Consider the following 24,971-nt stretch of genomic DNA (forward strand, 5'->3'; position numbering starts at 1 on the left):
CCAAGGCGCATGCGCCTCGCGTTGACGCCGCAGGCGCCATCTCAACTGCTGGCAAAGAAGAGCCCGCTTCCTTAGGTAGCGGGAAACGGGGCCAGCCGTCCACGTGAGAGTTCTGCAGTCACCTCTAAAGTGAGGGGCACAAGCGGCGGGTGCTCCCCTTTCTTCTTTTTGCAAATGCGTAAATTGAGGTCCCCACGCCTCTCGGGACGACAGGGAGCTCGTGCTTCTAGTCAAGGCTCTGTCTGCTGCACATTTCAGAAGTTTACAAAGTCACGAATACCCTGCGTTTGTGTGCGGGGGGGGGGGGGGGGGCGGGGGGCATGTGGGAGGGTCTTGGACGCCGCCCTGAATTACCCAAACGTTACCCAGGTGGGTGACAGTCTCCACCCAGCCGGACTGGTGCACCGCTAGAGAAACTGCTCAAGGCCACTGGGGCTGGTGGCCTTGAGGATGCATTTAAGAAACACGTGTTGAGCACCTACTGAGTGCCCGGGAAACACCGGGGAGCAAAGGCGGCACCTTGTGGCGAAGATGGACACAAGTGACCGGGCAGTGGTGACTTAGTCCGATTAAGGTGCCATGAGGGCCCGAGCCATAAGGGAGCTCAGCCTGGGTGCCTCCGGGAAGGCTTCCTGGAGGAGGCGGTGTTGCAGCAAAGATCCAGAGAGTGAGTAGGAGCGAGCAGAAATGAGATGGGGCGAGTGAGCCGGTTGGGAGTGACATGGGGCGCAGAAAGGGCGCTGCTGGCGAAGGCACAACGAGGACAAAGGCTAGGAGGAGAGGTGGAGGGTGGTGAGAGAACAGTAGGTGTCTTCCCGCCTGAGCTCGTTGGCCAGCAGGCAGCCCCGCAGCCGGCTTGTCTCCTCCCTCTGTTCACCCCCGGCCCCCTGGGGCGGCTGCCCTCAGAGCCGATCGGGTGTCAGAGCCGAGCGCTTGGAGCTGCCGGTGTGACTGGTGGCCCGGCTGGGAGCAGGTAACTGGAGCCCGCCGTGGGCACGGAGGCCGAGTGCTGGAGTCACTGGCTTTGCTGGAGGTAAGAGAGGAGGAAGTGAGGGAAGCTTGGGATGGAGACCCCCCCCCCCTTAGGGCCTCAGCCTCTTGCCTTGGAGCCCTGGTGTGTGGGAGAAAGGAGAGGTGTGTGTGTATGTCCTAGCTGTGCTGCTGAGCTACCCAGACACACACACACACACACACACACACACACACACACACACACACACACTCTTCCCACTTCCCAGCCTTTGCACTCTCTAGGGCACTTACCTTCTTTTAACGGCTGCCGCCCTGCTCAGCCTCCTGCCTGGCCACTAGGTCCTGCTTTATATATCATCCCCTCTTCCAGAAAGCCACTCTCGTCCCCCAAGCCCATGGCTTCCCTCCTGCCCTGGCAACCTGTGGACTCCCCTTGGCTATCTTATTACCTCCTGCTCTAGGTTTGATTGAGACAGAGGCAGAAGAGAAAGGGTGGGGTGAGTACAGTGTGGGTAGGGTGATGGGTGGAGGGGTGGGGGAATAAACGGGTGGGTACGCGGAAAAGTGGACGGATGAATGCACGGAGGGGGGTGGATGGATGAATGCACGGGGGGGGGGGGTGGATGGATGGGTGAGTACACAGATGGGAGGATGGCTTCGAGAATTCACAGGCAGGATGGATGGGAGTGGGACGTGCCTTCAAAAAATCCCACTCGGGGCGGCTGGGTGGTTCGGTTGGTTAAGCCTCCGACGCGTGACTTTGGCTCAGGTCACGACCCCGCAGTGCACGGGATCAAGCCCCGCGTCGGGCTGCACGCTGGCCGCGCGGCGCCTGCCTGGGATTCTCTCTCTCCCTCCCTCTCTCTCTCGAAATAAATAAACTTAAAAAAAGAAATCCCACTCAAAAGAGGAAGGAATCCCAAACAAGCCTTTGTGCTAAGAGGCCTCAGCTCCGGGCCTGGCCCCCAGGGGCCCCTCATTGTTCAGGAAGACGGTACCAGCCCAGACCACTTCCAGCCTACGAAGCCAGGGCTGGGGCAGAGGAAGGGACCCAACTAGGGGTAGGGGAACCCGGTTGGGGGAGTTAGAGTTCGGCCTGTGGACGACAGGCAAAGCTCATCAGAACACGGGATTTTGGAAATGGGCTGTGAAGGGTGAATAGGAGCTTACCAGAGAGAGTGGAGAAAAACGGGCACCCCGTGCAGGAATAACCACACAGATGAGAGCTTGGAGACCGGAAAGGGCTTGAGCTGCTTCAACAGGTGTGTTTCCTGCACACCTACTATATGCTATGGCCCTCCTGCTCACGGGGTCCCTCATTCCCACCCCACTCTGGTGCTTTCCCAGGTGGCCTGGGCTGAGGAGAAACGCCAGACGCTGGCCATGAAGACCCTGCGGGCACGATTTAAGAAGACAGAGGTGAGTCTGAGGCCGCTGAGATGCTCGGTGCCCCCCATCTTCAGGCCCCTGTGCCCCGGGGCCTGGCCGAGGAGCCCCTGGGCCTCTGGAGCATTGTCCTCTGCCCCTCGTCGCAACCTTTTGGCGGCTTCAGTAGGGACCAGGCCACCCCCCTCCCTGTTCCGACCCTCCTGTGGTTCCTCACCACCCACAGGTTCAAATCCCCCCTTTGGCTTCTGTCCCCTCTCCTCCCTTTCCTGTCTACTGCCCCCTGCTGTCCTCCTGTCCCCACTGCTTCCTGTTCAGTTTCCAGCCCCTCCTGTTCCCTCCACCAGGAAGCCCTCTCCTGCATTGCTGCCTGTCCGACCCTCCACGGCCCCCACCCTGTTTGGCTTCAGTAACACTCTTCTTTGTCCCGAAGAATCTCCATTCTCCCAAGCTCCAGTGACCGCTTGCTTTTCTGAGGACTCACTTGCCTGGGGGACCCCCATCTCTTGCTTTTGAGGGGTTCGTTCAGCAAATGCTTGCAGGAGGCACTGTGGTGGGCGTTGAGGAAATCCCTGCCCCCGGTGGAGCGGACAGCTGAGTGGGGGGTGATGGGTACTAAACAGGATAAACAGCTGAAAAGGCATGTTTGGGGCCACAGAGACCAAGAAAAGGGGACTGGAGCATCTAGGGCAGGGGAGATGGCTGCAGTTTTAAAGCAAGTTGTCAAGAAAGGCCTCAGCAAGGAGCTGATATTTGAGCAAAGATTAGAAGGGAAAGAGGGAGGGAATTGCGTGCACATATTCCAAGAATTGCATCCCGGGCAGAGGAAGCAGGCAGTGCAAAGGCCCTGAGGTGGGCCGGAGCTGGCTCCCCATGCAGCCATTCCTTGGACCGTGAACTCCCCAGGAGAGATGGCTTTGTCTTCAGTCCTACTCACTCCTCCTTGACTCCCTCCCCCCAAGTCCAGGGCACAGACTGAGAGAATCTAGGGTTAGAACACCCTTTCGTGCCTGGCCTTGATCACGCTTGACTTCACACTCGCCACGGGAAGAAACCAAAGTCTGGAGAGGGTAACTCGCCTCTCCCAGTCACAGGACAGAGACCCAGGTCAGCTAGCTCTGCTTGACTAGCTGGGTGACTGCGGGCCTGTCACCAGTCCCCTGTGGCCCCCTCAGTTTTCCCAACTGACCTTATTCATTTGTTAGTTATTAAGCTTAACGTCCCTTTTCCTTTCATTTATTTGCATTTAATTTTTAAAAGTTCAAATGTAACGTCAGTGAATTTGTTTTTATTTATTTCACCTGGCTTGGGTTTTATTTATCTTTTTTTTTTTTTTTAACGTTTATTTATCTTTGAGAGAGAGAAGGACAGAGCGCGAGCAGGGGAGGGGCAGAGAGAGAGGGAGACCCAGAGACAGAGACACAGAGACAGGAATAAATGGCTCATTAGCCCCTATCAAATGTGGCCCGGAGTCAGCCTGATTCATTGTGGAAGGATCCTAAAATTCTTCATCCTGTTTGGAGTCAGTTCCTAAGTTGGACTGTTCACGCTTACCCCCCAAGAACTCCTGAGATGTTGTAGCCGGTGGTAAACCAAAGCGTATAATCGTTTAGTTTCGAAAGGTAAATCCTATCAAAATCAAATCCTTCAAAAACTGTGCAGTTTAAAAAAAAAAAGACAGAAAGCAAACCCAGTCTCCTAATTTGGGAAGTGGGTGTGTTAGGGGTCTCACACAGGTATGGGGGTGAGTGGTGGAGGGCAGACAGGTGTTAGAAACCTCAGACCGGGTGTGTGGGGGGTGGGGGTGGTGTCTGGGAGGCAGGGAGGAGCCTGCGGAGAGAGGCGGGAGGGCGGCAGGGGGGCGGAAGGGGGAGAAGCTTGTGCTCCATCCCCCCCACCCGGCATCTCGCTGTCCCTCCCTCCACCGGAGGCTCCAGTTTCTGGGCAGACAGCTGGAGTCAAGTTCAGCTTTTGTTCTGCCCGCTCCCCTGAGGGAAGAAAGCAAACACCCGTGACTTCGTGACTGCAGACGCACAGACACCCCCTCCCCCTCCCCCCCCCCCCCCCCCCCCCGTTGTCTCTCGGGCTTTTCATTCCCAATTCTCAGGACACAGTCCAGCCACCACCCTCTTGCTCAGTCCTTCCCCACTCCTTTCTGCTGCTGCTGTTTTGTTTTTTTTTTAATGCCTATTTTTGAGAGAGAGCGTGAGCGGAGGAGGGGCAGGAAGAGAGGGGGGACAGAGGATCCTAAGCGGGCTGTGCCGAGGACAGCAGAGAGCCTGATGCAGGGCCCGAACTCAGGAACCGAACGGTGAGATCATCACCTGAGTGAAAGTCGGATGCTCGACTGAGCCACCCAAGCACCCCGCCCCTTCTGCTTCTTTATTATTTTTTTAAATGTTTTTATTTATTTTAGAGACAGAGACAGGGCATGAGCAGGGGAGGGGCAGAGAGAGAGGGAGACACAGAATCCGAAGCAGGTTCCAGGCTCTGAGCTGTCAGCACAGAGCCCGACGCGGGGCTCGAACTCACAGACTGTGAGATCCTGACCCGAGCTGAAGTTGGACGCCCAATCCACTGAGCCACCCAGTTGCCCCCCGCCCCTTCCGCTTCTTTAATAGCAGCCTTTTCTCCAAGGCCCCAACACATCCTGATACCCGCTCTGAGCCTTCTTGGAACCCTTCCGGGCCTCAGTTTTTCTATCTGTGAGATGGGATTTAACTGGGAGCCGTGAGCCTAGTCCTGGGCTTCCCCCCCTGCCTCTCCCTTATTGCAAGTTTTAGAAAAATCCCACAAGCAAGAAGATTGGAGTTTTTAGAAACCCATAGATCCCCAGTTCCTCAAGGCTTCCTGGAAAGTCTGTCTCCCGTGTTCATTCCCCAGAGTCCTGGGGAAGAAATTCCCCAGGAATTTCTTGAATTCCTTCAACAGACATTGATGGGGCACCTACTATGCGCCAGGCCCTGTTGTCGACACTGGAGATGAGGGCCAGCTTCGCAGACCCTCACTCAGAAGGGCCCCAGTTTGGTTTACTGCTCTCTTCTCGCCGTCTTGAAACTCTTAATGATTTTTGAACAGGAGGCCCCCGCATTTTCATCTTGCACCAGGCCTTGCAAAATCCGTACCTGTATCCGCTGCGGATACAGTAGTGACGGAGGTGGACAAAGATCCCTCCCGGCTGCGCGGAACTGACATCCTAGGGGGCGGGGTTAGACCAAAGGGAAACAATGTATTCGGAAGGTTCGCAGTGTGGCATCAGCTAGTAAGAACAGGGAGGAAAAAAAAAAACAAACAAAACTGCTAATAAACCCTCTTCGGGTGCTGCCCAGTGGGGACGGTAGGAGAGGAACAGGCCTTGTAGACCGTGGGGGAGGGAAGGTGCTCCAGGCAGAGGGCACTGCGAGCGCCGAGGCCAGAACCAGAAAGGAGGCCACTGTGATGGGTCTGACCGGACGAAATGGAGGGGAGATGGGCCCAGGAAGTTGCCAGGGGGTACTGTGTAGAGCAGGGGTGGGCAGACTCTCCCTGTGAAGGGCCAGGCCGTGATATTTTTGGCTTCAAGGGCCCTCAGACCTCAATTCTGCCATTGGCTGCTCTGAATGGATGGGCCTGGCTCCGCCCCAAGAAAACTTTTATTTATGGACGCGCAATGTGAATTTCATGTCATTGTCAAGCGTCACATCACAGGATATGACTGTCCTTTTGATCTTTTTCTCCCCCAGCCACTTAGAAGTGTAAAAACTATTCTTAGCTCTTGGGCCACAGGGAACTGGGGGAGGGGGGCTGGGATTTGGTCCCGGGGACCAGTTTCTGTAGAACCTCTTGGGCCCTGAGAGCAGTCTGGATTTTACGCCGAGTGAGGTTGTGGAGGCTTTTGAGCAGGAGGAAGCTGGGAGACAAGGGCAGGGGCTAGGAGACCAGGGAGGAGGTATCCCCAGATGGAGCCTCCAGCGCGACAGGGCTGGCCCACAGGCAAGACTGGGTACGTTGATCGAGTTTGCAGGGTTGGCTGGTGGGTTGGGTGCGAGAGACAGGAGCCCTCAACACCCACCCCTCCCCAACTGCTTATTACCAAACCCTCCATCTTCCTGCCCCACCTCTCCTTCCTCCTGCGCAAAGGTGTCTAAGAAGAATGCCAGACAGATCTTGCCTCCCGAGCCACGTCTGGGGACATCTGTGGTGGTCGCATTGGGGGGTGCTCCTGGCTTCCAGCGGGTGGGGGCCAGGGATGCTGCTCAGCCCCCACGGCACCCATGCCAGCCCCCCAGCAGAGAACGATCTGGCCCTGAAATGTCCGCAGTGCCTGAGTGGAGGAACCCGGCTTTATGCCGTCTGTTGTCCCATCTGGCGGTTGGGGAATTGAGACCCAGAGAAGGAGCGTGCCTAGGCCAAAGTCACACAGTGTGCAGACCATGACCAAGCTGGACTCAAGCCCCCTCCTCCTGTCTGCAGTCACTGCTGCTAAACTCAGGTCCCAGAAGGCCATCGCTATACTCACCCCTACTCTCCCCTCTCATCCCTGTGTCCTCCCCACCTCTGCTGGCCCCTTTGTGAATTTGCAGCCACATCAACATGGTGGGCCATTTTGCAACCTTTAGTGGCTCCCCTGATGTCCCACATTCCTGGTTTCCCCCTCCTCCCAGGGACACCCCTCTTCCTCTGCCCTACCCTTCAGTTATGACCCTCATCCAGCTAGTCCTGGATCAGGGCACAGGTAACTGGGCTGGTTGAGGCGAGCGATAACTTCACGATTCCTCCTGAACGTGATCTTGTCCTTGCCACCCCCTAACTCGGGGGGATCCTGGCCGTCCTCTAAGTTTCAGCTCAGATGCCCTCTCTTCTAGGAAGCCCTCCCGGACTCCCCAGGGTCAGGAGTCCTCTCTGAGCTCCCAGCTGGCCTGGACTGCCCCCATCGCAGCCCCCATCACCCTGGTTCATCAATCCATGGGTGTACCTGTCTCCCCAGGGACCCCAGTGATAACAGCGGCATCTGTCTTGTCACCACTGGGCGCCAGGCCCGGTGCAGCACCAGGCATCCCGGTGGGACAAGTAGAGTCAGTAAATGAAATTCACATGGCCCAGAGGGCCTTGTGAGTCATTCATTCACTCAGCAAACGTTTATCAACTGTCCCACCCCACCCCGGGGTGCCAGGTCTGTGCCAGGGAGGCCTCAGCCTGGCCCTGCGGTCAGGGGGCTCCCAGTCTGAGAAAACAACCAGTGAACACAGACCCTACCAGCCCCTTGGGAGGAGCTGTGTCCACTCTGCTTTCCAGTGATTTAACTGACCACCTACTATGGCCTGTGTCCCAGGATTCAACATTAGACATGCACATGGGCGCAAGCACACCTTTGACGAACGAATCCGTGTTTATCGCGCGTACCGGGCACCAGTGAGGGCTTTGCACAGAGTACCTCATTAGTCCTCTCGCTAACACCGCGTGTAGTAGCTACTGTTTGTTTTGAACCCCATTTTCCAGATGAGGAAGGCGATGTCCAAAGCAGGTAAGTACCTTGACTGGGTCGCACAGGCGTTAAATGTGAGGGGCCGGGGTGCAGGGCCCTGGATTCAAATTCAAGTTCGTCAGACTGCTGGGTCCCACGGGTGCAAGAGTGAATGAATGATGGCCAGGCAGCAGTGGGAAGCTGCGTCCGCCGAGAGGGCTCAGGCCGGAGTCACCCGCGACCCGCAGCCAGCTCAGACGAGGCGGAGACGACGCAGGCGGATCCCTGGAGATCCAGTGGGAGCCCGCGGGGGCGAGGGAGGCGGGCCTCGTTCGCCGCATCCCCCTCGCGGCAGGAAAGTCAGGTAGTGCCCGGGCGGCACTGCGCCCCCAGAGCCTAGCCGCCCCCCCCCCCCCCCCCGCCCCCAGCACGACCCCTACCGTGGGGGCGGGGCCTCCTGGAGGGGGCGGGGCGCGCGGGCATCCCGGACCCTGACTCCTCCAGCCCCTCCCTCCGGGTCCTTCCAGCTCCGCCCCCGGCCTCCTCCAGCCCCGCCCCGGCACGACCCCTGCCGTGGAGGCGGGGTCTCCGAGAGAGGGCGGGGCGCACGGGCAGGGCGGTGGAGCTCGGGCACTCCGGACCCTCACCCCTCCAGCCCCGCCCCCAGGCCCCCTCCAGCCCGCCCCCCGTGCCCTTCCAGCCCCACTCCCCGGGCCCCTTCAGCCCCTCCCTCTGGGTCCTTCCAGCCCCACCCCCGGGCCCCTTCAGCCCCTCCCTCCGGGTCCTTCCAGCCCCACCCCCGGGCCCCTTCAGCCCCTCCCTCCGGAGGCCTCTACCCCTCCCTCCGGGTCCTTCCAGCCCTTCCCTCCCGGTTCCTCCAGCCTCTCCCCAGCACGACCCCTACCGTTGGGGGCGGGGGTCTCCGGGAGGGGGCGCGGCGCGCGGGCACTCCGGACCCTCACCCCTCCAAGCCCCGCCCAGACCCCCTCCATCCCTTCCCTCCGGCCCCTCCCCTCCCACCCCCTCCAGCCCCTCCCTCCACCCGACCCCCCCCCACGACGCCCCCGGCCCCCTCCGGCCCTTCCCTCCGGCCCCCTGTCCCTCTCTCCGGCCCCCTCCAGCCCCTCCCGCGGGCGTTCCTGCCCCTCCCTCCGGGCCCCCCTCCCAACCCCCCGCTCCGGCCCGGTGGCCTCCCGGAGCACCGAGCCGGGCACCTGGCGCCCTGGCCGCCATGAAGCAGCTGTGCGTGTGCGCCGCCGCCTCCTGCGCGGTAGGGCCAGGGGAGGGGGCGCGGGAGCGGGCGGGGCTCGGGCCCTAACTCTCCCCTCCCTGCCCGCCCCTCCCCGCCCCTGGCTGGGCCAGGACCGGACCCCCGCCCCCAGACCCGGGGAGGACCGGCAGTGAGGGGGGTGCGGGAGGAGGGGGGCAGAGGTCGAGGGATGGATATTTGGGGAGACATGGGGATGTTTGGGGAGGCAGCTTTGAGAACAGAAGGGGACACTGGAAAATGTAGAGGGCATTTGGAGGGACAGTTTCGGGGACCCGTTTTGGGTGAGTTCATTCGAGGGGATAATTTGGACTATGTTTTAAGGAACGATTTTCGGGAAAATATAGTGACATTTGGAGTATAATTTCAGAGAACATTCAAGGGATATTTTTGGGAGGACATTTTTAGGCCAGATGTTGGGGTCATTTGGGGGGATGATTTTGGAGACACTTCGCAAATTTGGGGAAGACGTTTTGGAATGTATTTCACGCTACGGTTGTTTAGAGCACGGATCTTGGGACATTTAGGGGACAATTGTGGCATTTCAGGGACAGTTTAAGAAGGATAGATGACAGATGGTTCTGGAAGACATTTAAAGGGACCCTTTTAGGGGTTCCCATGGGAAGATTTTGGAGGTGGGGGTGATGTTTGGAAAGGTGGCTTTCACTAAAGGGCTGGCTGGGGACAATTTCTGGAAAGATGCGGGGGGGGCGGAATTTAATGGGACAATGATGGTAATGGCTGTTGTATGGACCTGGGAGCGGACGCTGGGGGATGTAGGCTTGGGGGACGCTGTCTCAGACCCCCGCCCAGGACTACCTCCCCCTGCAGCTGCGGCTCAGCCCCGCTGACCTTGGCTCCTGCCCGCCCTGTGGCCCCTGCCCCATCCCGAAGCCGGCCGCCAGAGGCAGGCGCCAGGCAAGTGCCCAAGGGCAGGCAGTGAAGCCTGGAGCCCCGGCCAGGGGGGAGCAGGGAGGGGGCCGCGATCGCCTGGCCCCACTCTCCTCTGGGTGTGCCCTGTAGAGCCAGGAGTGGGGCAAAAGTGACGAGCGACTGCTACAGGCGGTGGAGAACGACGACGCTGCACGGGTGGCCGCTCTCATCACCCGCAAGGGGCTGGTGCCCACGAAGCTGGACCCCGAGGGCAAGTCCGCGTGAGTGCCCACACCCTGGGGGTGGAGGGATGAGGGGCGGCCACCCTGCAGCTGATCCCTGGCCTCCGACCTCCAGATTCCACCTGGCTGCCATGCGGGGAGCAGCCAGCTGCCTAGAGGTGATGCTGGCACAGGGCTCCAACGTCATGAGCACCGATGGGGCAGGTACTGCCTGCTGGGCCCCGGGGGAGGGATGAGGAGCTCAGGCCGGGGGCTCAGCCCGCAGGTCCACTCAGGTCCCGCTCCCTGGCTTCAGTGACCTGCTGAAAAAGCGGGGGTTCCGTTCAGTGCCCCCCACCCCGGGAGGCACAGGGACTTGTCAGGCTGCAGTGAACAAGAAAAAAGACTCTGTAGCTGGCACCAATCAAGGTGAGTCGACAGCTCGTGGGCGGGAAGTGGCCAGGACTCAGATAGTGGTGAAGGCAGAGGAATTAGCTGGAACAGAGGATTCCCGGAGCTTGAGAAGTACCTGGGGACGGGAGAATAACAAGTAGAATTTGGGGGGAAGGGGGAGGTAGTATCTGACGTATGGGGAGTAGCTGGGGTTTAGGGGTAGCTGGGAGGAGCTGGAACCAAAGGAGAATCTGGGTGTATGACTTCACGAGGGCTCTGAGGGAATGTCTGATACAGAAGGCGTGGCCAAAGGGAGTGGCTGGGGCTCTGGAAGTAACTAGGGGGGGAGCATAGCCCTGGCTGAAACTTCGGGACATCGTAGGAGGCACAGGACGCCCGTGGGATAGCAAGGGTTTGTGGATTAGTGGGAGCATACACAACAGCGGGATTCCGAGGGACAGGGCTGGAGCTGCATGTTGTCGAGCATGGAGGGTGGCTGGGGACATGGACCGTGACCGGGGCAATAGGGCCTGAGAAGTGGGAGGGTGTGGAGTATAGTCGAGATGAGAATGTCTGGGACACAGACTAGCTGGCCCCTGGAGAGTCTCCAGCTACGGGGAGTAGCACGGTTTGGAGAAGTACCTGGGGTTTGGGGCGTTCACGGGACACAGAAACTCCTCGCACATAGTTGGCAAAGATTTGGGGAGCAACCGGAAGCTCCTTGAGTATGTGGAACCCTAGCAAACCCTCCCTGCCTTTCAGGTTACAATGCCCTCCACCTGGCGGCCAAGTATGGGCACCCACAGTGCTTGGAGCAGCTGCTACAGGTCATTTACCCCCTCGTGTCAGATACTCCCCTAACGGAGATACTCCCTTCCCCTGGCTACCCCTGACTTCTAGCAATTCCCTGAACCGCACCCCCCCCCCACCAGATACTCCCTGAATCCTGGGTGTGTCTTAGCCTCCTTTGCTCCTGAGCCCCAGCTACTCCCTGGACAATCAGATACTCCCTGAGCGTCCAGATACTTCACACACCCGAGATATGCTCCCAACACCAGGCATCTCCTGAGCCCCAGCTTCTCCTCAAACCCTAGGTGGTGGCTACAGCCACTCTCGGAGCTCTCGTCAAGCCCCCAAACCCCCAGCTGCTCCTGAACTCCCAATGAGTCCCTCTGTCACCAAATTTCATGAAAAAGCAAAGAGAGTCACTTGGGAGTCCATGAGGAGGTGGGGTCCGCGGAGCGGGCACAGGGGAGGGAAGAGATAGGTAGGGAGCCTGAAATACAGCAGAGCCCAAGAAGGGGCGGGTCCCAGTTCCTGGAGAGCCTGCAACGACCCACACCCCTCCCTCCCCAGGCGTCCTGCGTCGTGGATATCGTGGACAGCAGTGGATGGACAGCCCTGCATCATGCAGGTGGGTGCAGCCCAGCTTTGCCCTGCCCACCATGACCCAGAGGGTGCTGGGCTTGGGATTATTCTACTCCGGGTCCTGGGGGACTGGCCGTGAGCGTTCTGCCTCCTTTCTCCTTTTTCCTCACCGAGTCCCTGCTGTGCGCGAGTCCCCGGGCTCAGCATTAATCCTCAGGAACACTTTGAGCCCCAGTCACCCCATCGGACAGGCAAGGTGGTTGAGGCTCAGCCACGAGAAAGCAGGGAAGACTCAGGCTGTCTGACCCCCAAGCACCAGGCCTGGGCGAGAACGATGGTGGTGGTAAGGACAGTGACCAGAATGTACTTTCCTAGGGAGTCTCAGGAAGGGCAAAGATCCAAGCATCGTTCATAGTCATTGAATCCCAACTCCTTCCTGAGGGAGGCCAAGGGACCCGCCCGCTTGAACCAGAACCCAACCCGGCCTCTGTCCACCATGCCCATGAGATCAGGGAATGACTTTCGCTCATGACTCAAGAAATGCCTGACCTTTTGGAGACACAGAATAAACTGGGATTTGCTTTGGGGGTTTTGATCGTGGGTTGAAACTTACCAGCAGTTGGCGTGTGCTGCCACCTAGTGGTCACACTGTGGAAGCTCAGCCGGTTATTTCATTCAATAAATATTTAAGTTCCTGCGATGTGTCAGGCTCTGTTCTAAGCACTGGGAGTGCAGCAGAAAACCAAATGCCGTACCCCCTCGAGCACACAGCAGATAATCAGATAGGTCTTCTTGACATTTCTTTCTTTTTTGAGAGAGAGAGAGAAGGTGGGGGAAGGACAGAGAGAGAGAGAGAGAGAGGGAGAGAGAGAATCCCAAGCAGGCTCTCAGCTGTCAGCACAGAGCCCCACGCCGGGCTCGAACTCACGAACTGTGAGATCATGACCTGAGCCTTGACCGACTGAGCCCCCCAGGCGCCCCTCTTGTTGACATTTCTAGTGATGGCATGAAACCCTTCCTCCTTTGCGGCTCTGGACGCACAGTCTCCCCCTTCCTTGACCTTACAAGGCTGTTTCTCGCTTCACGGCTCCTAAGAAACCTCTACCCTCTTCCTCTTCACCTTCGAGACTCAGAACTCAGGTCAAACCCCATGAAGCCTGTCCAGGCTCAGCTGACGTCTGATCCCTCCAGTGAACATTACCAGTCTCTGTATGAGGCTTGGCCCATGGTAGGCACGTACTGCTGGCTAAAGCGAAGAGAGGAAACGCATAAAAATTAGCCCAAACTCCCACTTTGAAAGAGAGCCATGGTGGGATGTGGCAGGAACTTGGGACAGGGAATTAGCAGACCTGATCCTAGCTCTGTCTCTTACCCTACTGGCTGACCATGCACCTGGGTGGGCCTCAGTTTCCTCATCTATAAAATAGGGAGGCGTACCTTTGCTATTGCCCTCCCAGGGAAGGTAGGAACTTCTGTCACAAAATAAGGGATAAGAATCACACCAGGCAGAAGGCCCGCCCCCCCCCCCAAATGTCTAAACCTTGCCCTACCTACCCTCCCTCTTTTCCCAGCGGCTGGCGGTTGCATTTCCTGCTCAGAAATCCTTTGCTCTTTCAAGGCACATCTGAGTCCCCGAGATCGGGTGAGCCTCCGGGAACTTTTTGGGCACTGTACTTGAGGTACGCTGTCACCAAGTGGCGGCATCCCGGGCGCCCGTTAAAAAGCGTCAAAAGGGTCTGGAGTGAAGTTCAGGGGCAGTCGTATGGGCTTCCCTACCTCCCAAGGTCGGCCTCTCACATTTTGTCTCGTCCTTCCCCTGATTCCCACCAGTCAGGTACAACGCCCCTTATCATAGCCGCTCAGATGTGTCACACAGATCTGTGCCGCCTCCTCCTGCAGCAGGGGGCTGCCGCGAATGACCAGGATCTGCAGGGCAGGTGAGTATCTCCCATCCCAGTTGGTCCCTTGTATGCCGTGTGACCTTGGGCAAGTCTCTTAGCCTCTGTGGGTGGGGGATCTAGTTGCCTCTTCCCCTCCCCCACGCAGCCTGGGTATGGAGGAGGGCCTGGGGGTTTGAGAATGCCCTCGCTTCCTCAGCAGCCCCCTCTCCTGGTAGGACAGCCCTGATGCTGGCCTGTGAGGGGGCCAGCCCCGAAACAGTGGAGGTGCTGCTTCAGGGCGGGGCCCAGCCGGGCATCACCGACGCCCTGGGCCAGGATGCTGCCCACTACGGCGCCCTGGCGGGAGACAAACTCATCCTGCACCTCCTGCAGGAGGCAGCTCAGCGCCCCTCACCACCCAGTGGTATGCACCCCCGCCCCGCTCCCCGCCCCCCAGGTCCCGGCCAAAGCGAATCTCCTTCCCTTTGTCCGCTGGAGACAGTTTCAAGGTACCCTCTTTACTGCATCATAGAAGCATGCCTCCGCCGATGCTGCTCAGAACAGTTTCGAGGGTCCCCGGAGCTTTTAGAATAATCTTGGGGGGGGGTCCACTCTGCTTTCCTGGGTCATCCTTATGCTCGGATATTTGCCTTTCCTAAGAATTGGCACCCCGTACCTGCCCCATCCTGGAGGTGCCCCTGTCCTCCCCTTTTGAGAGTTTCAAGGTCCCTCCTATCAGCAGCTGCAAACGTAGTCGAGTCCTACTTGAAAAGTCCTGACCCTTGGGGAATGGGGAGCCCACCCCTGCCGTAAGTCCCTTGGGCTCACTAGTGCCCTTCCTAGGGCTGGGAATAGAGTCCCTAAAACAGAGTGCCTGACCCTGCTTCCCTCTCTTCCCTGCCCTCCTAGAGGATGACTCAGGCGAGGCATCATCTCAGGTATGGATCCCTAAGCAGTGAATGAGTCGTCCCCCTGCACACGCTACCTTCCCCCTTGTCCCAAGCTTTCTGGGGAGAGAAGAGGTGGACTTCTGTCCCAGGGTTGTGACCTAGGAAGACCTGTTTGGGATGAATGCTTCCTTCAGGGTATGCTGTTACCAAGTGATAGCAGCATCTACAGCATAACTCTCAGAAGTGGGTGAGAACACTGGGGGGGACGGGGCCAAATCATGGGGCTGGGGCGGCGTGGTAGAGGGAACCGAGTTTGGTGAAGTCGGGGAAGGAGGCAAGTCCGGCCTCTTTCTCTCTCCCAGCCGTATATCATCTCAGCTCCACGGGGAAAGGGCACTTGTAGACGATTTGGTCTGGTACCAAGTACCGAGGCGCAAAGAGACGCTGAGAGTACAGCATAAGGTCTGGAACTCTCTGGAGATGTGGCCCCTTTTATGCTGGGATAAGTGAGGACCGGGGAGAGGCAGGGTCTTGCGCGGGCTCACACGGGAGGTGAGAGCAAGGGCTGAGGTCGATGGCGGATAGCGGGGCCCTGCTGGCCTGGTGTCTTCGGGTGAGAGGCTGGCAGGTTCCCCACGGGCTTCCTCCACCCCTTCCCCCAGAACTCTGTGTGCAGCCACGAAAAGCGAGGGGCCCCCAAGAAGCGGAAAGCGCCTCAGCCCCCTGCCAGCATCCCCATGCCGGTGAGAGATGTCCTGGCTGTGGGGGCGGGACAGGGGAGGGCGGGGGGCGGACAAGGTCTGGCTCAGATATGGGAGGGGACAGCCCTCGGGCCTCATGTGAAGGTGGCGGGTCCCCGGGTTGGGGGGAACAGGATGATCGCGATGCCTACGAGGAGATCGTGCGGCTGCGCCAGGAGAGGGGCCGCCTGCTGCAGAAGATCCGGGGCCTGGAACAGCACCAGGAACGGAGGAAACAGGAGGTGAGGGGCCCCAGAGACACAGGCCTGGGGCTCAGCCTGGGGTGGAGTGCAGTTTTGTGGGGAAGACTCCCCCTCTCTCTCCTAGCTCCCTCCCCCCTCCCCCCTCATTCACTCTGCTCCAGCCACACGGGCCTCCTTGTGGCTCCTCCAACACGCCAGGCCTCGTCTTGCCCCAGGACCTTTGCACGTGCTGAGCTCTCTGCTTGGAACACACTTCCTCCAGATGTTCCTGTGGCTTCCTTCCTCTTTTCCTTTGGGTCTTTGCTCAGAAACCCCTTGCCAAAGACGCCTTCCCTGTCCCCCTTATATAAAATTGTGACGCCCCGGACTCACTTCCCAGTTTCCTTCATTTTTTCTTTCTTTTTTTTTTTTAATGTTTATTTATTTATTTTGAAAAAGAGAGTGAGAGCGGGCATGTGTGAGCGAGGGAGGAAGGGAGAGAGAGAGAGAGGGAGAGAGAATCCCAAGCAGCCTCCTCACTGTCAGTACAGAGCCCGATGTGGGGCTCGATCCCACAAACCACGAGATCATGACCTGAGCCGAAACCAAGAGTTGGACGCTCAAATGACTGAGCCCCCCAGGCGCCCTGAGTTTCCTTTATTTCTATTCAAAGTGCTTACTGCTATTGGACATGACGTACATTTTACTCCTGGTCACCCATTTGACTATAAGCCTGTGAGCAGAGCCATGGTTGACCGGGATGGGCTCACAGAAGATGTTTGATGAATATTTATCGGATGAGCGAATATTTGAGTGAGGCAGTGAACGAATGAGCGGCCCCAAACGGGGTCTGACACTGACTAAATACTTCGTGATGAGTCAGGGGGCAGAGCGGTGCCGGGTGCGCAGGAGGTGACACAACGGACGTCTGCGGTCGGGATGGAGGGCTACTAAGCAGAGGCGGGGAGGGGAGGTCCTTCTACCCGGATTCGAGCCCCGTCCCCTCTTCTTCCCGTCAGCTGCCGGAGACAGAGGCCAGCTCCCTACACAGCCTGGAGAGACAGGTAGGTGGGAGCCGTGGGGAGAGCCAGCCCCGCCAGCCGCACCCCCCCCCCCCCCCCCCCCGGCGACTCCTCCTGGAGGCTGGCCGAGCCCCCCACTGCCCTCTTTCCAGGTACAAGAGCTGCAGCAGCTGCTGGCGGAGAAGCAGGAAGAGAAGGAGAGCCTGGGACGCGAGGTGGAGAGTTTGCAGAGCAGGCTGTCCCTGCTGGAGGTGGGCGGGGCCTCGCCCCTGCCGGAGGTGGGCGGGGCCTCTCCAGCTGCGGCTACAGGACAACCACACCAATGCATATACACGCGCACAGCCACACTCCCAACAATCAAACGCGGCGCAAACGTGCCATCACAGGCGACACGCCCACAGACACACGTCCGGACACAAAACGGACACGTCCCAAAACGCGTAGCCTGTAGGCACAGAGGTGAACGACCACGGTCATCCGCACGTGGCCCTGCCCGTAAAGCTGGCAACCACAGCAAAACGTCTGTGAATGCATAATCACACACGCACCCTGGACACCCTCAACGTGTGCCCAACAGACGCTTCTCATCCAATCACACGCGGACGACGGCCACAGATCCGTGTACAGGCACGTGTATTCTCCAAAATACGTTCATTCGCAAACATAGGTGCGTACACAAGCATGCCCGCGCACACGGACACGCACACGTTGAAACATTCACGGACACACCAGACTAAAACACAAGCACAAAATCACACGTATCCCAGGAGCTCACACGGGAGAAGCGGGGGGCCACGCCACACGCACGTGCTCACCACAGACCCACAAACCCTGAGACACCTGATCCGGGACTCGCGCGCAGACACGTGACCCCAGCGTGGACTCGCAGACCCTGTGAGGACACAGCCCACACACCCCGGCCGCACATACAACTCCAGTCAGTGGGCTGTGGTCGCGTGTTTGGGCAGCGGTGGGGCTGATCGCCGCTCCTCCCCGGGGGCCCAGCGTAGCCCCACGGCACACAGTAGGCACTGAGTAAACTCCGTGGGCCAGACAGATCCCGTCTGATGCCCCGGGGGAGTGTGGGAGATGTGGACACCCCTGTCCACTCTGAATTTGGGGAGGGGAGGGGGACAGGACCCGAGCTGGACCCCGTCCCTCCCCCCAGAATGAGCGGGAGAACACGAGCTATGACGTGGCCACCCTGCAGGATGAGGAAGGTGAACTGTCTGACTTTCCAGGTGAGCCCCACCCCGTCCTCCCTCCCTGCCCACCTTGTCCCTGGGGTCCCCGGGAAACGGGGCCTTGGCCCACAGGCATGGAGAGAGTTTGAAGCTGGGAGGGAGGTCGGCCCTCCTCCACCGCTCCAGACCCCCAGCTCCCGTCCCTGTGGCCCAGGACCCTTGGGGCTGACTCTGTGCGCCCACCAGGGGCCGAGGCTCTGCTCTCCAAACGGCTAAGCCCCTCGGCCCAGGAGCTCTTGGCCTCACTGCGGGAGCAAGTGGCTGCACTCACCAGACAAAACCAGGAGCTGATGGAGAAGGTCCAGGTGGGGAAACTGCGGCACCGGAGGGTGGGGTGGGGACAGATCTGAGGACCCCAGGGGTTGTCCCCAGGGGGAGGCGGGGGTCAGCGTGGGCATGTGGCTGAGTCTGTGGGCAGGAAAGGTGGCGGCAAGGCCACTCGTGCCCCCGTGGCCCCAAGCTCCCACCGGCTCCCTGCTACCACCTCCCAGATCCTGGAGAGCTTTGAGAAGGATGAGATGGAGATAAACGGGTCAGCCGAGGTCATCCCCCTGGCCCTCTATGACTCTCTCCGGGCTGAGTTTGACCAGCTCCGCAGGCGGCACGCCGACGCCCTGCGGGCACTGGAGCGACAGGAAGCACAGCGCGGCCCTGGAGAAGAGGAGGCGGCCCCTGGGGAGGGCAAGGGCACGGGAGTCAAGACCACCAGGGACGGGCCGATGGAAATGGAGCTTAATGGCACCACGGCTCCGGGAACCAAAGTTGACGGAGCCGAGGCCACAGACGACGGGGCTGCAGGAGATGAAACCGTGGAAGCGGCATCCACGGGGGCCGAGGCCACGGAAACAAAACCCACAGGCGCCGAGGCCACGGAAACAAAACCCACAGATGCCGAGGCCACGGAAACAAGATCCACGGGGGGCGAGGCTGCAGAAACAGAGGCTCCAGAAGAGGGAGGAAACCCAGAAGCCGAGGCCACAAAGCCAAAAGCCGAGGAAGCAGAGATGAAGGCCAACGGAGTGGGTGAGGTGGAGGCGGAGCTTCCGGGCACAGAGACCACCCACGTGGAGGCCACAGCCCCGAGGGGCCCCCTGGGCGCCGTCCTGCACCCTGGTGCTGCGGAGGCCTCAGAGCAGCTGCAAGCGGAGCTGGAGACCAGGATCCGTGGCTTGGAGGAGGCACTGCGGCAACGGGAGAGGGAGGCGGCCGCCGAGCTGGAGGCGGCCCACGGCAAGCGCCAGGCCGCGGAGGCCGAGGCTGGCCGGCTCCGGGAGCAGATGCGCGAGGCTGAGGGTGGCGGAGCCTCGGGGGGCGGCGGCGGCGGCGGCGGCGGCGGCGGGGACGCGGTGCAGCTGCGAGCCGCCCTGGAGCAGGCCCGCGAGGACCTCCGAGTCCGGGACTCCCGGCTCCGGGAGCTGGAGGCGACCTCGGCCCGGCTGGACGAGGCCCGCGCTGGCCGCCTGCTGGCCGAGGAGGAGGCCCGGGGCCTGCGGGCAGAGGTGGCCCGGCGGGAGGAGGTGCGGCTGGAGCAGAGCCGGGAGCTGCAGGTGCTCCGCGAGCAGCTGGCCACCGCCACGGCCGCCGGGGAACAGCAGCGGGCGGTGGCTGCCGAGCTGGGCCGCGCGCGGGATGCGGCCGAGGCCCGGGCGGCCGAGCTGGCGGCGGCCTGCGAGGAGGCCCGGCGGGGCCTGGCGGAGCTGCGGGAGGCCTCCGAGGCCCTGCGTCAGTCGGCCGTGCCGGCCTCCGAGCACCACCGGCTGCAGGAGGAGGCCCTGGAGCTGCGGGGCCGGGCGGCCGGCCTGGAGCAGGAGGTGGTGGCCACCGGCAAGGAGGCCGCCCGGCTGCGCGCCGAGCTGGAGCGGGAGCGCGCGGGGAGCGTGGCCCGCCTGGAGCACGAGCGCGTGGTGGCCGCCTTGCAGGCCGACGTGGCCCGGCTGGAGGGGCAGCTGGAGGAGCTGGCACGACGGCACGAGAAAACCAGCGCTGAGGTGTTCCAGGTGAGCGCGGCCGCCGCACCCCCACCCCCCCTGGCCTTGGCAGTCTGACCTGCAGCCGCGGGGCGTGGCCACCCCATTGGTTTCAATCCTATAGACCCTTGACCCCGTGGGCGGCGTTTCCAGGTGGATGGCCGACCCTGCAGCCGTTCAGATCTCTTGGGTGGTTCCGTTTGTGTGTCTTTTTAAAAACCTTTGGGCCATTTTGACCCCATCATTTTTCTTTTCTTTTTTTTTGATTTCCTTTTCTTTTTAAAATTAAAAAAAAAAATGTTTACTTACGTTTGAGAGAGAGACAGAGTGCAAGAAGGGGAGGGGCAGAGAGAGAGGGGGACAGAGGATCTGAAGCAGGCTCTGTGCCGACAGCAAACAGCTCAATGCAGGACTCGATCCCACAAACTAGGAGACCATGACCTGAGCCAAAGTCGGGGGCTTCACCGGCTGAGCCGCCAGCCCCATCATTTTTCGAAAGGTTAAGGGCTCTCTGTGGTTTGTGTATGAAACCTCCGTGCACCCAAAGTCACAGTGTCTCTCAGAAACGTTATTGCTTTAATTCCAGTCACGTTTACCCTTCATCTTTGAACGGTGTGTATGGTGTGAGGCAGGGATTGGGGCCCACTTGTTGTTTTGTAACCACTGACGGTTTTACCTGACATCCATCTTCCCCGCTGGTTCAAAACATCCTGTGGTTCCCGGCGGGCTGTTTAGAGCTTGTCGTTTTATGATCGTTCTCAATGCTTAAGCCCGAAAGTAGGAGGATGTTACACCCAGAGGCTTTTTTTCCACTTCATTTATTTATTTTGCGAGAGGCAAAGAGAGAGTGACTGGGAGAGGGGCAGAGAGACGGAAAGCAGGAATCCCAAGCTGTCAGCACAAAGCCCAAGGTGGGGTTCAAACTCACAAACCACGAGATCATGAGGAGCCAAGACCAAGAATCAGAAGCTTAACTGATTGAGCCACCCAGGCGCCCCTGCCCAGAGATTTTTTTCATCTAATATTTTGAGCCCAGTAGATTTTGGTGCTGAGTTATTGTTGCTTTTCTTGAGGCCAGGGAATATTTTTTGTCCCTGGTGGTGGACATTTGATTCCATCTCTTCTTTTAAAAAAGCAAAAACAGGGGCGCCTGGGTGGCGCAGTCGGTTAAGCGTCCGACTTCAGCCAGGTCACAATCTCGCGGTCCAGGAGTTCGAGCCCCGCGTCACGCTCTGGGCTGATGGCTCAGAGCCTGGAGCCTGTTTCCGATTCTGTGTCTCCCTCTCTCTCTGCCCCTCCCCCGTTCATGCTCTGTCTCTCTCTGTCCCAAAATAAATAAACGTTGAAAAAAAAATTAAAAAAAAAAAGCAAAAAACAAAAAAACTGGTAGGTGTTATAACAAAACATGTGAATAAGCCCACATTCGCTGGTTGTTGTCAGGAGAGCATTTTCCTCTCCATGCCTCTGCTCACTTATCCCTACAACAGAGATCATAATACTTTTGAGTCCTCACGTGAAAACGAAATAGTTTAATCTATATATGATGGTATTAGAGATCCATAGTGGCAGCCATAAGTATTATTTTTCCAAGAAAAAGATTAAAAAAAAATTTTAATGTTTATTTTTGAGAGAGAGAGAGAGAGAGAGAGAGAGAGAATGTGAGGAGGGGAGGGGCAGAGAGAGAGGGAGACACAGAATCTGAAGCAGGTCCCAGGCCCTGAGCTGTCAGCACAGAGCCCGACGCGGGGCTCGAACTCGTGAACCGTGGGATCGTGACCTGAACCGAAGTTGGTCACTTAACCGACTGAGCCACCCAGACACCTCTGATTTTTCCTTTTTAATTGTTAAAGTGTAGCCAGTCTGTACTGAGTAGAACCTCTACCTATTATCCTTGTTCCCCTGGAGCCAATATTTCTATAAAGGCCGAAGTTCTCCCAGCCTCCAGCCCACGGCCAGTTTTTGTGAAGCCGACATTGCTCCGATCTTGGTATTTTCGCGGAAATGCAGTCATCGTTTGCATGTTGGTTTGCTTTTCGTCCAAAGCACTTTCCTGTTGTGAGAAATCTATAAACCTTCACGACACGGAACAAGAAAGGAGCATCAATAGTGACGACAGCACAACAACCCAGATATAGCACTTCCTGTGTGCCAGGTGCTATTCTGAGCACCAGATATAGCACTTCCTGTGTGCCAGGTGCTATTCTGAGCACCAGATATAGCACTTCCTGTGTGCCAGGTGCTGTTCTGAGCACCAGATATAGCACTTCCTGTGTGCCAGGTGCTGTTCTGAGCACCAGATATAGCACTTCCTGTGTGCCAGGTGCTGTTCTGAGCAGATCTCCTGTATTTGTTCATTTTATCCCCGTTACCACTCTGGGAAGTGGGGGCTGTTAATACCCGTATTTTACATATGAGGAAACTGAGACACAAAGAAGTTAAGTCAGTTGTCTAAGGCCACACAGCTCGCAGGTCAGAAGTCTCTGGCAGAGTCAGAAAGTGCCTGGTGCCCAGGAAGAACCCCAAACTCCCCTGAGTCAAAGTCCTCAAGGTCAAAACGGGCTTGACTGTCCTCAGACCAGAATAGAAGCATCCGAAGACTCTGGGTTCCAGGCATCTGGGATCCACATGTCCTTGTGGTCACACATGGGCTTGGGCTGCAGGTCCAGAGGGAGGCGTTATTCATGAAGAGCGAACGTCACGCGGCCGAGGCCCAGCTGGCCACGGCAGAGCAGCAGCTGAGGGGGCTCCGCACCGAGGCTGAGCGGGCACGCCAGGCCCAGAGCCGTGCCCAGGAGGCCCTGGATATGGCCAAGGAAAAGGACAAGAAGGTGCGTCCCCTTCTCCTGTGCTCACTTGAGGGGTTCCCACTCAACAGAGGTTGGGGGAAATCCAAGAATGTCCCAGATGAAAGAGTCTTGGAAGATCATCCCATTTTCCAGATGGGAGACTGAGGCACAGAGAAGGGAGGGCACAACTCAGACACACGGGCTACTGTTGTAACTATGAATTATAACTACAGTAACATTTATGGAGCACTTACCACATGCTGGGTCCCCTGCCATGCCTTTGACATGGACTACACATTTAATTCTCATATCAACTTCCCATAAGATTGGTGCTTTTATTGTCCCCATTGTGGAAACGAGGCACAGAGAGGTGATGCCACTTGCCCGAGGTCACACAGCCATGCAGTGGTTCGGGCAGCATTTGAACCCAGGTTCCCAAGTTCTGGTCTTGGGACCAGATGTTCTGGTCTGGGACCAGAACAATGATGGCTAACAGCAGCCTGTGGCTATTGGGTGGAGCGGTTTTCACACACTATCACTTTTCCTTCCCTTCTAATCCCAAAAGCCAGAAGGCATCCTTATTCCCGTTTTCTAGATGAGCAAGCCGAAGCTCTGAGAGGCAAAGTGAGCGGCTCAAAGTCTCATATCGTGTCACTGGACAGCGGATGTGACTCCCAGAGCCCCAGGTGCATTGGCACCAGGTCACCCAGCCCTAGCTCGCTGTGTGACCTTGAACAAGTCAGTCTACCTCTCTGAGCCCAATACCGCCTCTTGCAAAATGAAAATAAAATTGTGGTACAGATTATGGTGGATTTGTTGCAGGGTCTGTCCCTCTCCGCACTGGTGACACTCAGGACGGGTCACCGGGGAGCCGTCCTGGGTGCCGTGGGGGCTGAGCAGCATCCCTGGCTTCCACCCCCTCCATGCCAGAAGCACCCCTGGTGTGACAACCACAGATGTCCCCAGACATCTCCTGGAGTCCCCTGGGGGCAGAATGGCCCCCCTGGTTGAGAACCTCTGATCCATAGTAGAATAGTACAGCTCTGCATTTATTGAGCACCTGTTGTTTGCCAGGCAGAGTTTAGACTTAACCTCTGTTCAGAATCACAGTGACCCTCCAAGGTGAGAATTGTGACTCCCCTTACTGTACAGAGCAGGAAACTGAGGCTCGGAGGGGTTGAGTCATCTTCCCGAGATCTCCTGCAAGAAGGGAATAGGGAGGGGACCCAAACCCAGGGCTGCCTGGCCTGGCGCCACCGCCCCCCCCCCCAGGCCAGGCTGCTTTTGGCCTCCCTGGAGAGGTCCAAAGCCCCCACCTCCCATGCCCGCCCCGGCTCAGGGTGCCTTGATGCCCCCCCATGCCCCCCCCCCCCAGATTACAGAGCTGTCCAAGGAAGTCTTCAGTCTCAAGGAGGCCCTGAAGGACCAGCCGGCCGCCCCAGGCCTCTCGGAGGTGGAGGCCCTCCGTGGCCAGGTTAAGGCTCTACAGGAGCAGCGGGAGGTGAGGGCACAGGGCAGGGATCCCGGGAGAGGGACGGGCCGGCGGGCATGGGAGGAACATTATTCAGCATTTTAGCAGCTGTCACCCTGGTGCGGGGGCTCTGGGTCTCCAGGGCGCGGTGGGGCATGTTCTTGGGGAGGGTGGGTCCCACTTTCTGAGCCCCCCTCCCCCATACCCACAGCAGGCTGCCAGGGACCACAGCGCAGTGGTGGCCTTGTATAGGAGCCACCTCCTGTATGCCATTCAGGTGAGTCCCGCCTCCAGGGGGAGGCTGGTGGGGGGAGAGCTTCCGGGCCTCCAGGGGTGGGGAGGGAGGGAACGGGAAGACGGGGAGTGCCCAGGCTCTCTCTCCGCCCCCTCCCCACCCCGCCCCCCACCCCCAGGGTCAGATGGACGAAGATGTACAGCAGATTCTGAGCCAGATCCTACAGATGCAGAGGCTTCAGGCTCAGGGCCGCTGAGCATCAGAACACTGGCCTTCCGCCGCCAGGCCCCGCGCAGGGGTGTCCGGGCTCCCACACTGGCCCCCCTAACTCGCAGACCAGCCTGGGCCTTCCCGACCGCCCCTGGCTGTGTCCACTGCCCCACTGGCCCCCCTGCACACACTGGCCAGTGCCAAGGCCAGCCCTGACCGTCCCCCGCCCCCACCGGAGAATCTGTGGTCCCCTCTCCCGCGTCCTATCTGTCCTGTCTGTCCCGTAGCCAGGCAGCACCCCGGACCCCAGAAATAAAAGCTCTTGGAGCCAAGGATGAAAGTGTGTGGCCTGATCGCTGCCCCCCTCAGGGAGGGGAGGGTGGCCACGAGCAGGGATGAGGAGGTGAGGTGCTCACCCCTC

At 59.0% G+C, this 24,971-nt stretch overlaps 1 protein-coding gene across 12 annotated transcripts; it reads left to right on the forward strand.

Annotated features, from left to right (window-relative positions):
• Positions 1–331: 331 nt before the first annotated feature.
• ANKRD24 (ankyrin repeat domain 24) lies at positions 332–24,885 on the forward strand. Of its 12 annotated transcripts, XM_045043919.1 has the most exons (24): positions 332–1,033; positions 1,434–1,469; positions 2,320–2,391; positions 10,092–10,222; positions 10,299–10,387; positions 11,318–11,382; positions 11,912–11,969; positions 13,495–13,565; positions 13,754–13,860; positions 14,040–14,227; positions 14,713–14,741; positions 14,888–14,940; positions 15,056–15,155; positions 15,356–15,436; positions 15,568–15,675; positions 16,635–16,679; positions 16,790–16,888; positions 17,806–17,878; positions 18,068–18,186; positions 18,373–19,878; positions 22,509–22,676; positions 24,010–24,135; positions 24,317–24,382; positions 24,519–24,885. In XM_045043919.1, the coding sequence occupies exons 3-24, from the start codon at positions 2,356–2,358 to the stop codon at positions 24,594–24,596; spliced, it is 3,396 nt and encodes a 1,131-aa protein (XP_044899854.1). In that variant the 5' UTR covers positions 332–1,033; positions 1,434–1,469; positions 2,320–2,355; the 3' UTR covers positions 24,597–24,885. The 12 variants fall into 12 exon arrangements, with proteins under 12 accessions (XP_044899854.1, XP_044899849.1, XP_044899859.1 ...); XM_045043914.1 differs by lacking the exon at positions 1,434–1,469; XM_045043924.1 differs by lacking the exon at positions 1,434–1,469 and having other exon boundaries at positions 332–667.
• The last annotated feature ends 86 nt before the right edge of the window (positions 24,886–24,971 follow it).

The sequence above is a fragment of the Felis catus genome, chromosome A2 (genome assembly GCF_018350175.1).
Source record: "Felis catus isolate Fca126 chromosome A2, F.catus_Fca126_mat1.0, whole genome shotgun sequence".
NCBI classification, from domain to species: domain Eukaryota; kingdom Metazoa; phylum Chordata; class Mammalia; order Carnivora; family Felidae; genus Felis; species Felis catus.

Bases quoted from the DNA above. Each gene is read 5' to 3' on its own strand.
- ANKRD24 (XM_045043901.1), top strand. From the start codon at position 9,033: ATGAAGCAGCTGTGCGTGTGCGCCGCCGCCTCCTGCGCG. The intron at 9,072-9,899 runs GTAGGGCCAGGG...CTCCCCCTGCAG, and splicing joins GCGCCGCCGCCTCCTGCGCG to CTGCGGCTCAGCCCCGCTGA. The intron at 10,388-11,317 runs GTACTGCCTGCT...CCTGCCTTTCAG, and splicing joins CATGAGCACCGATGGGGCAG to GTTACAATGCCCTCCACCTG.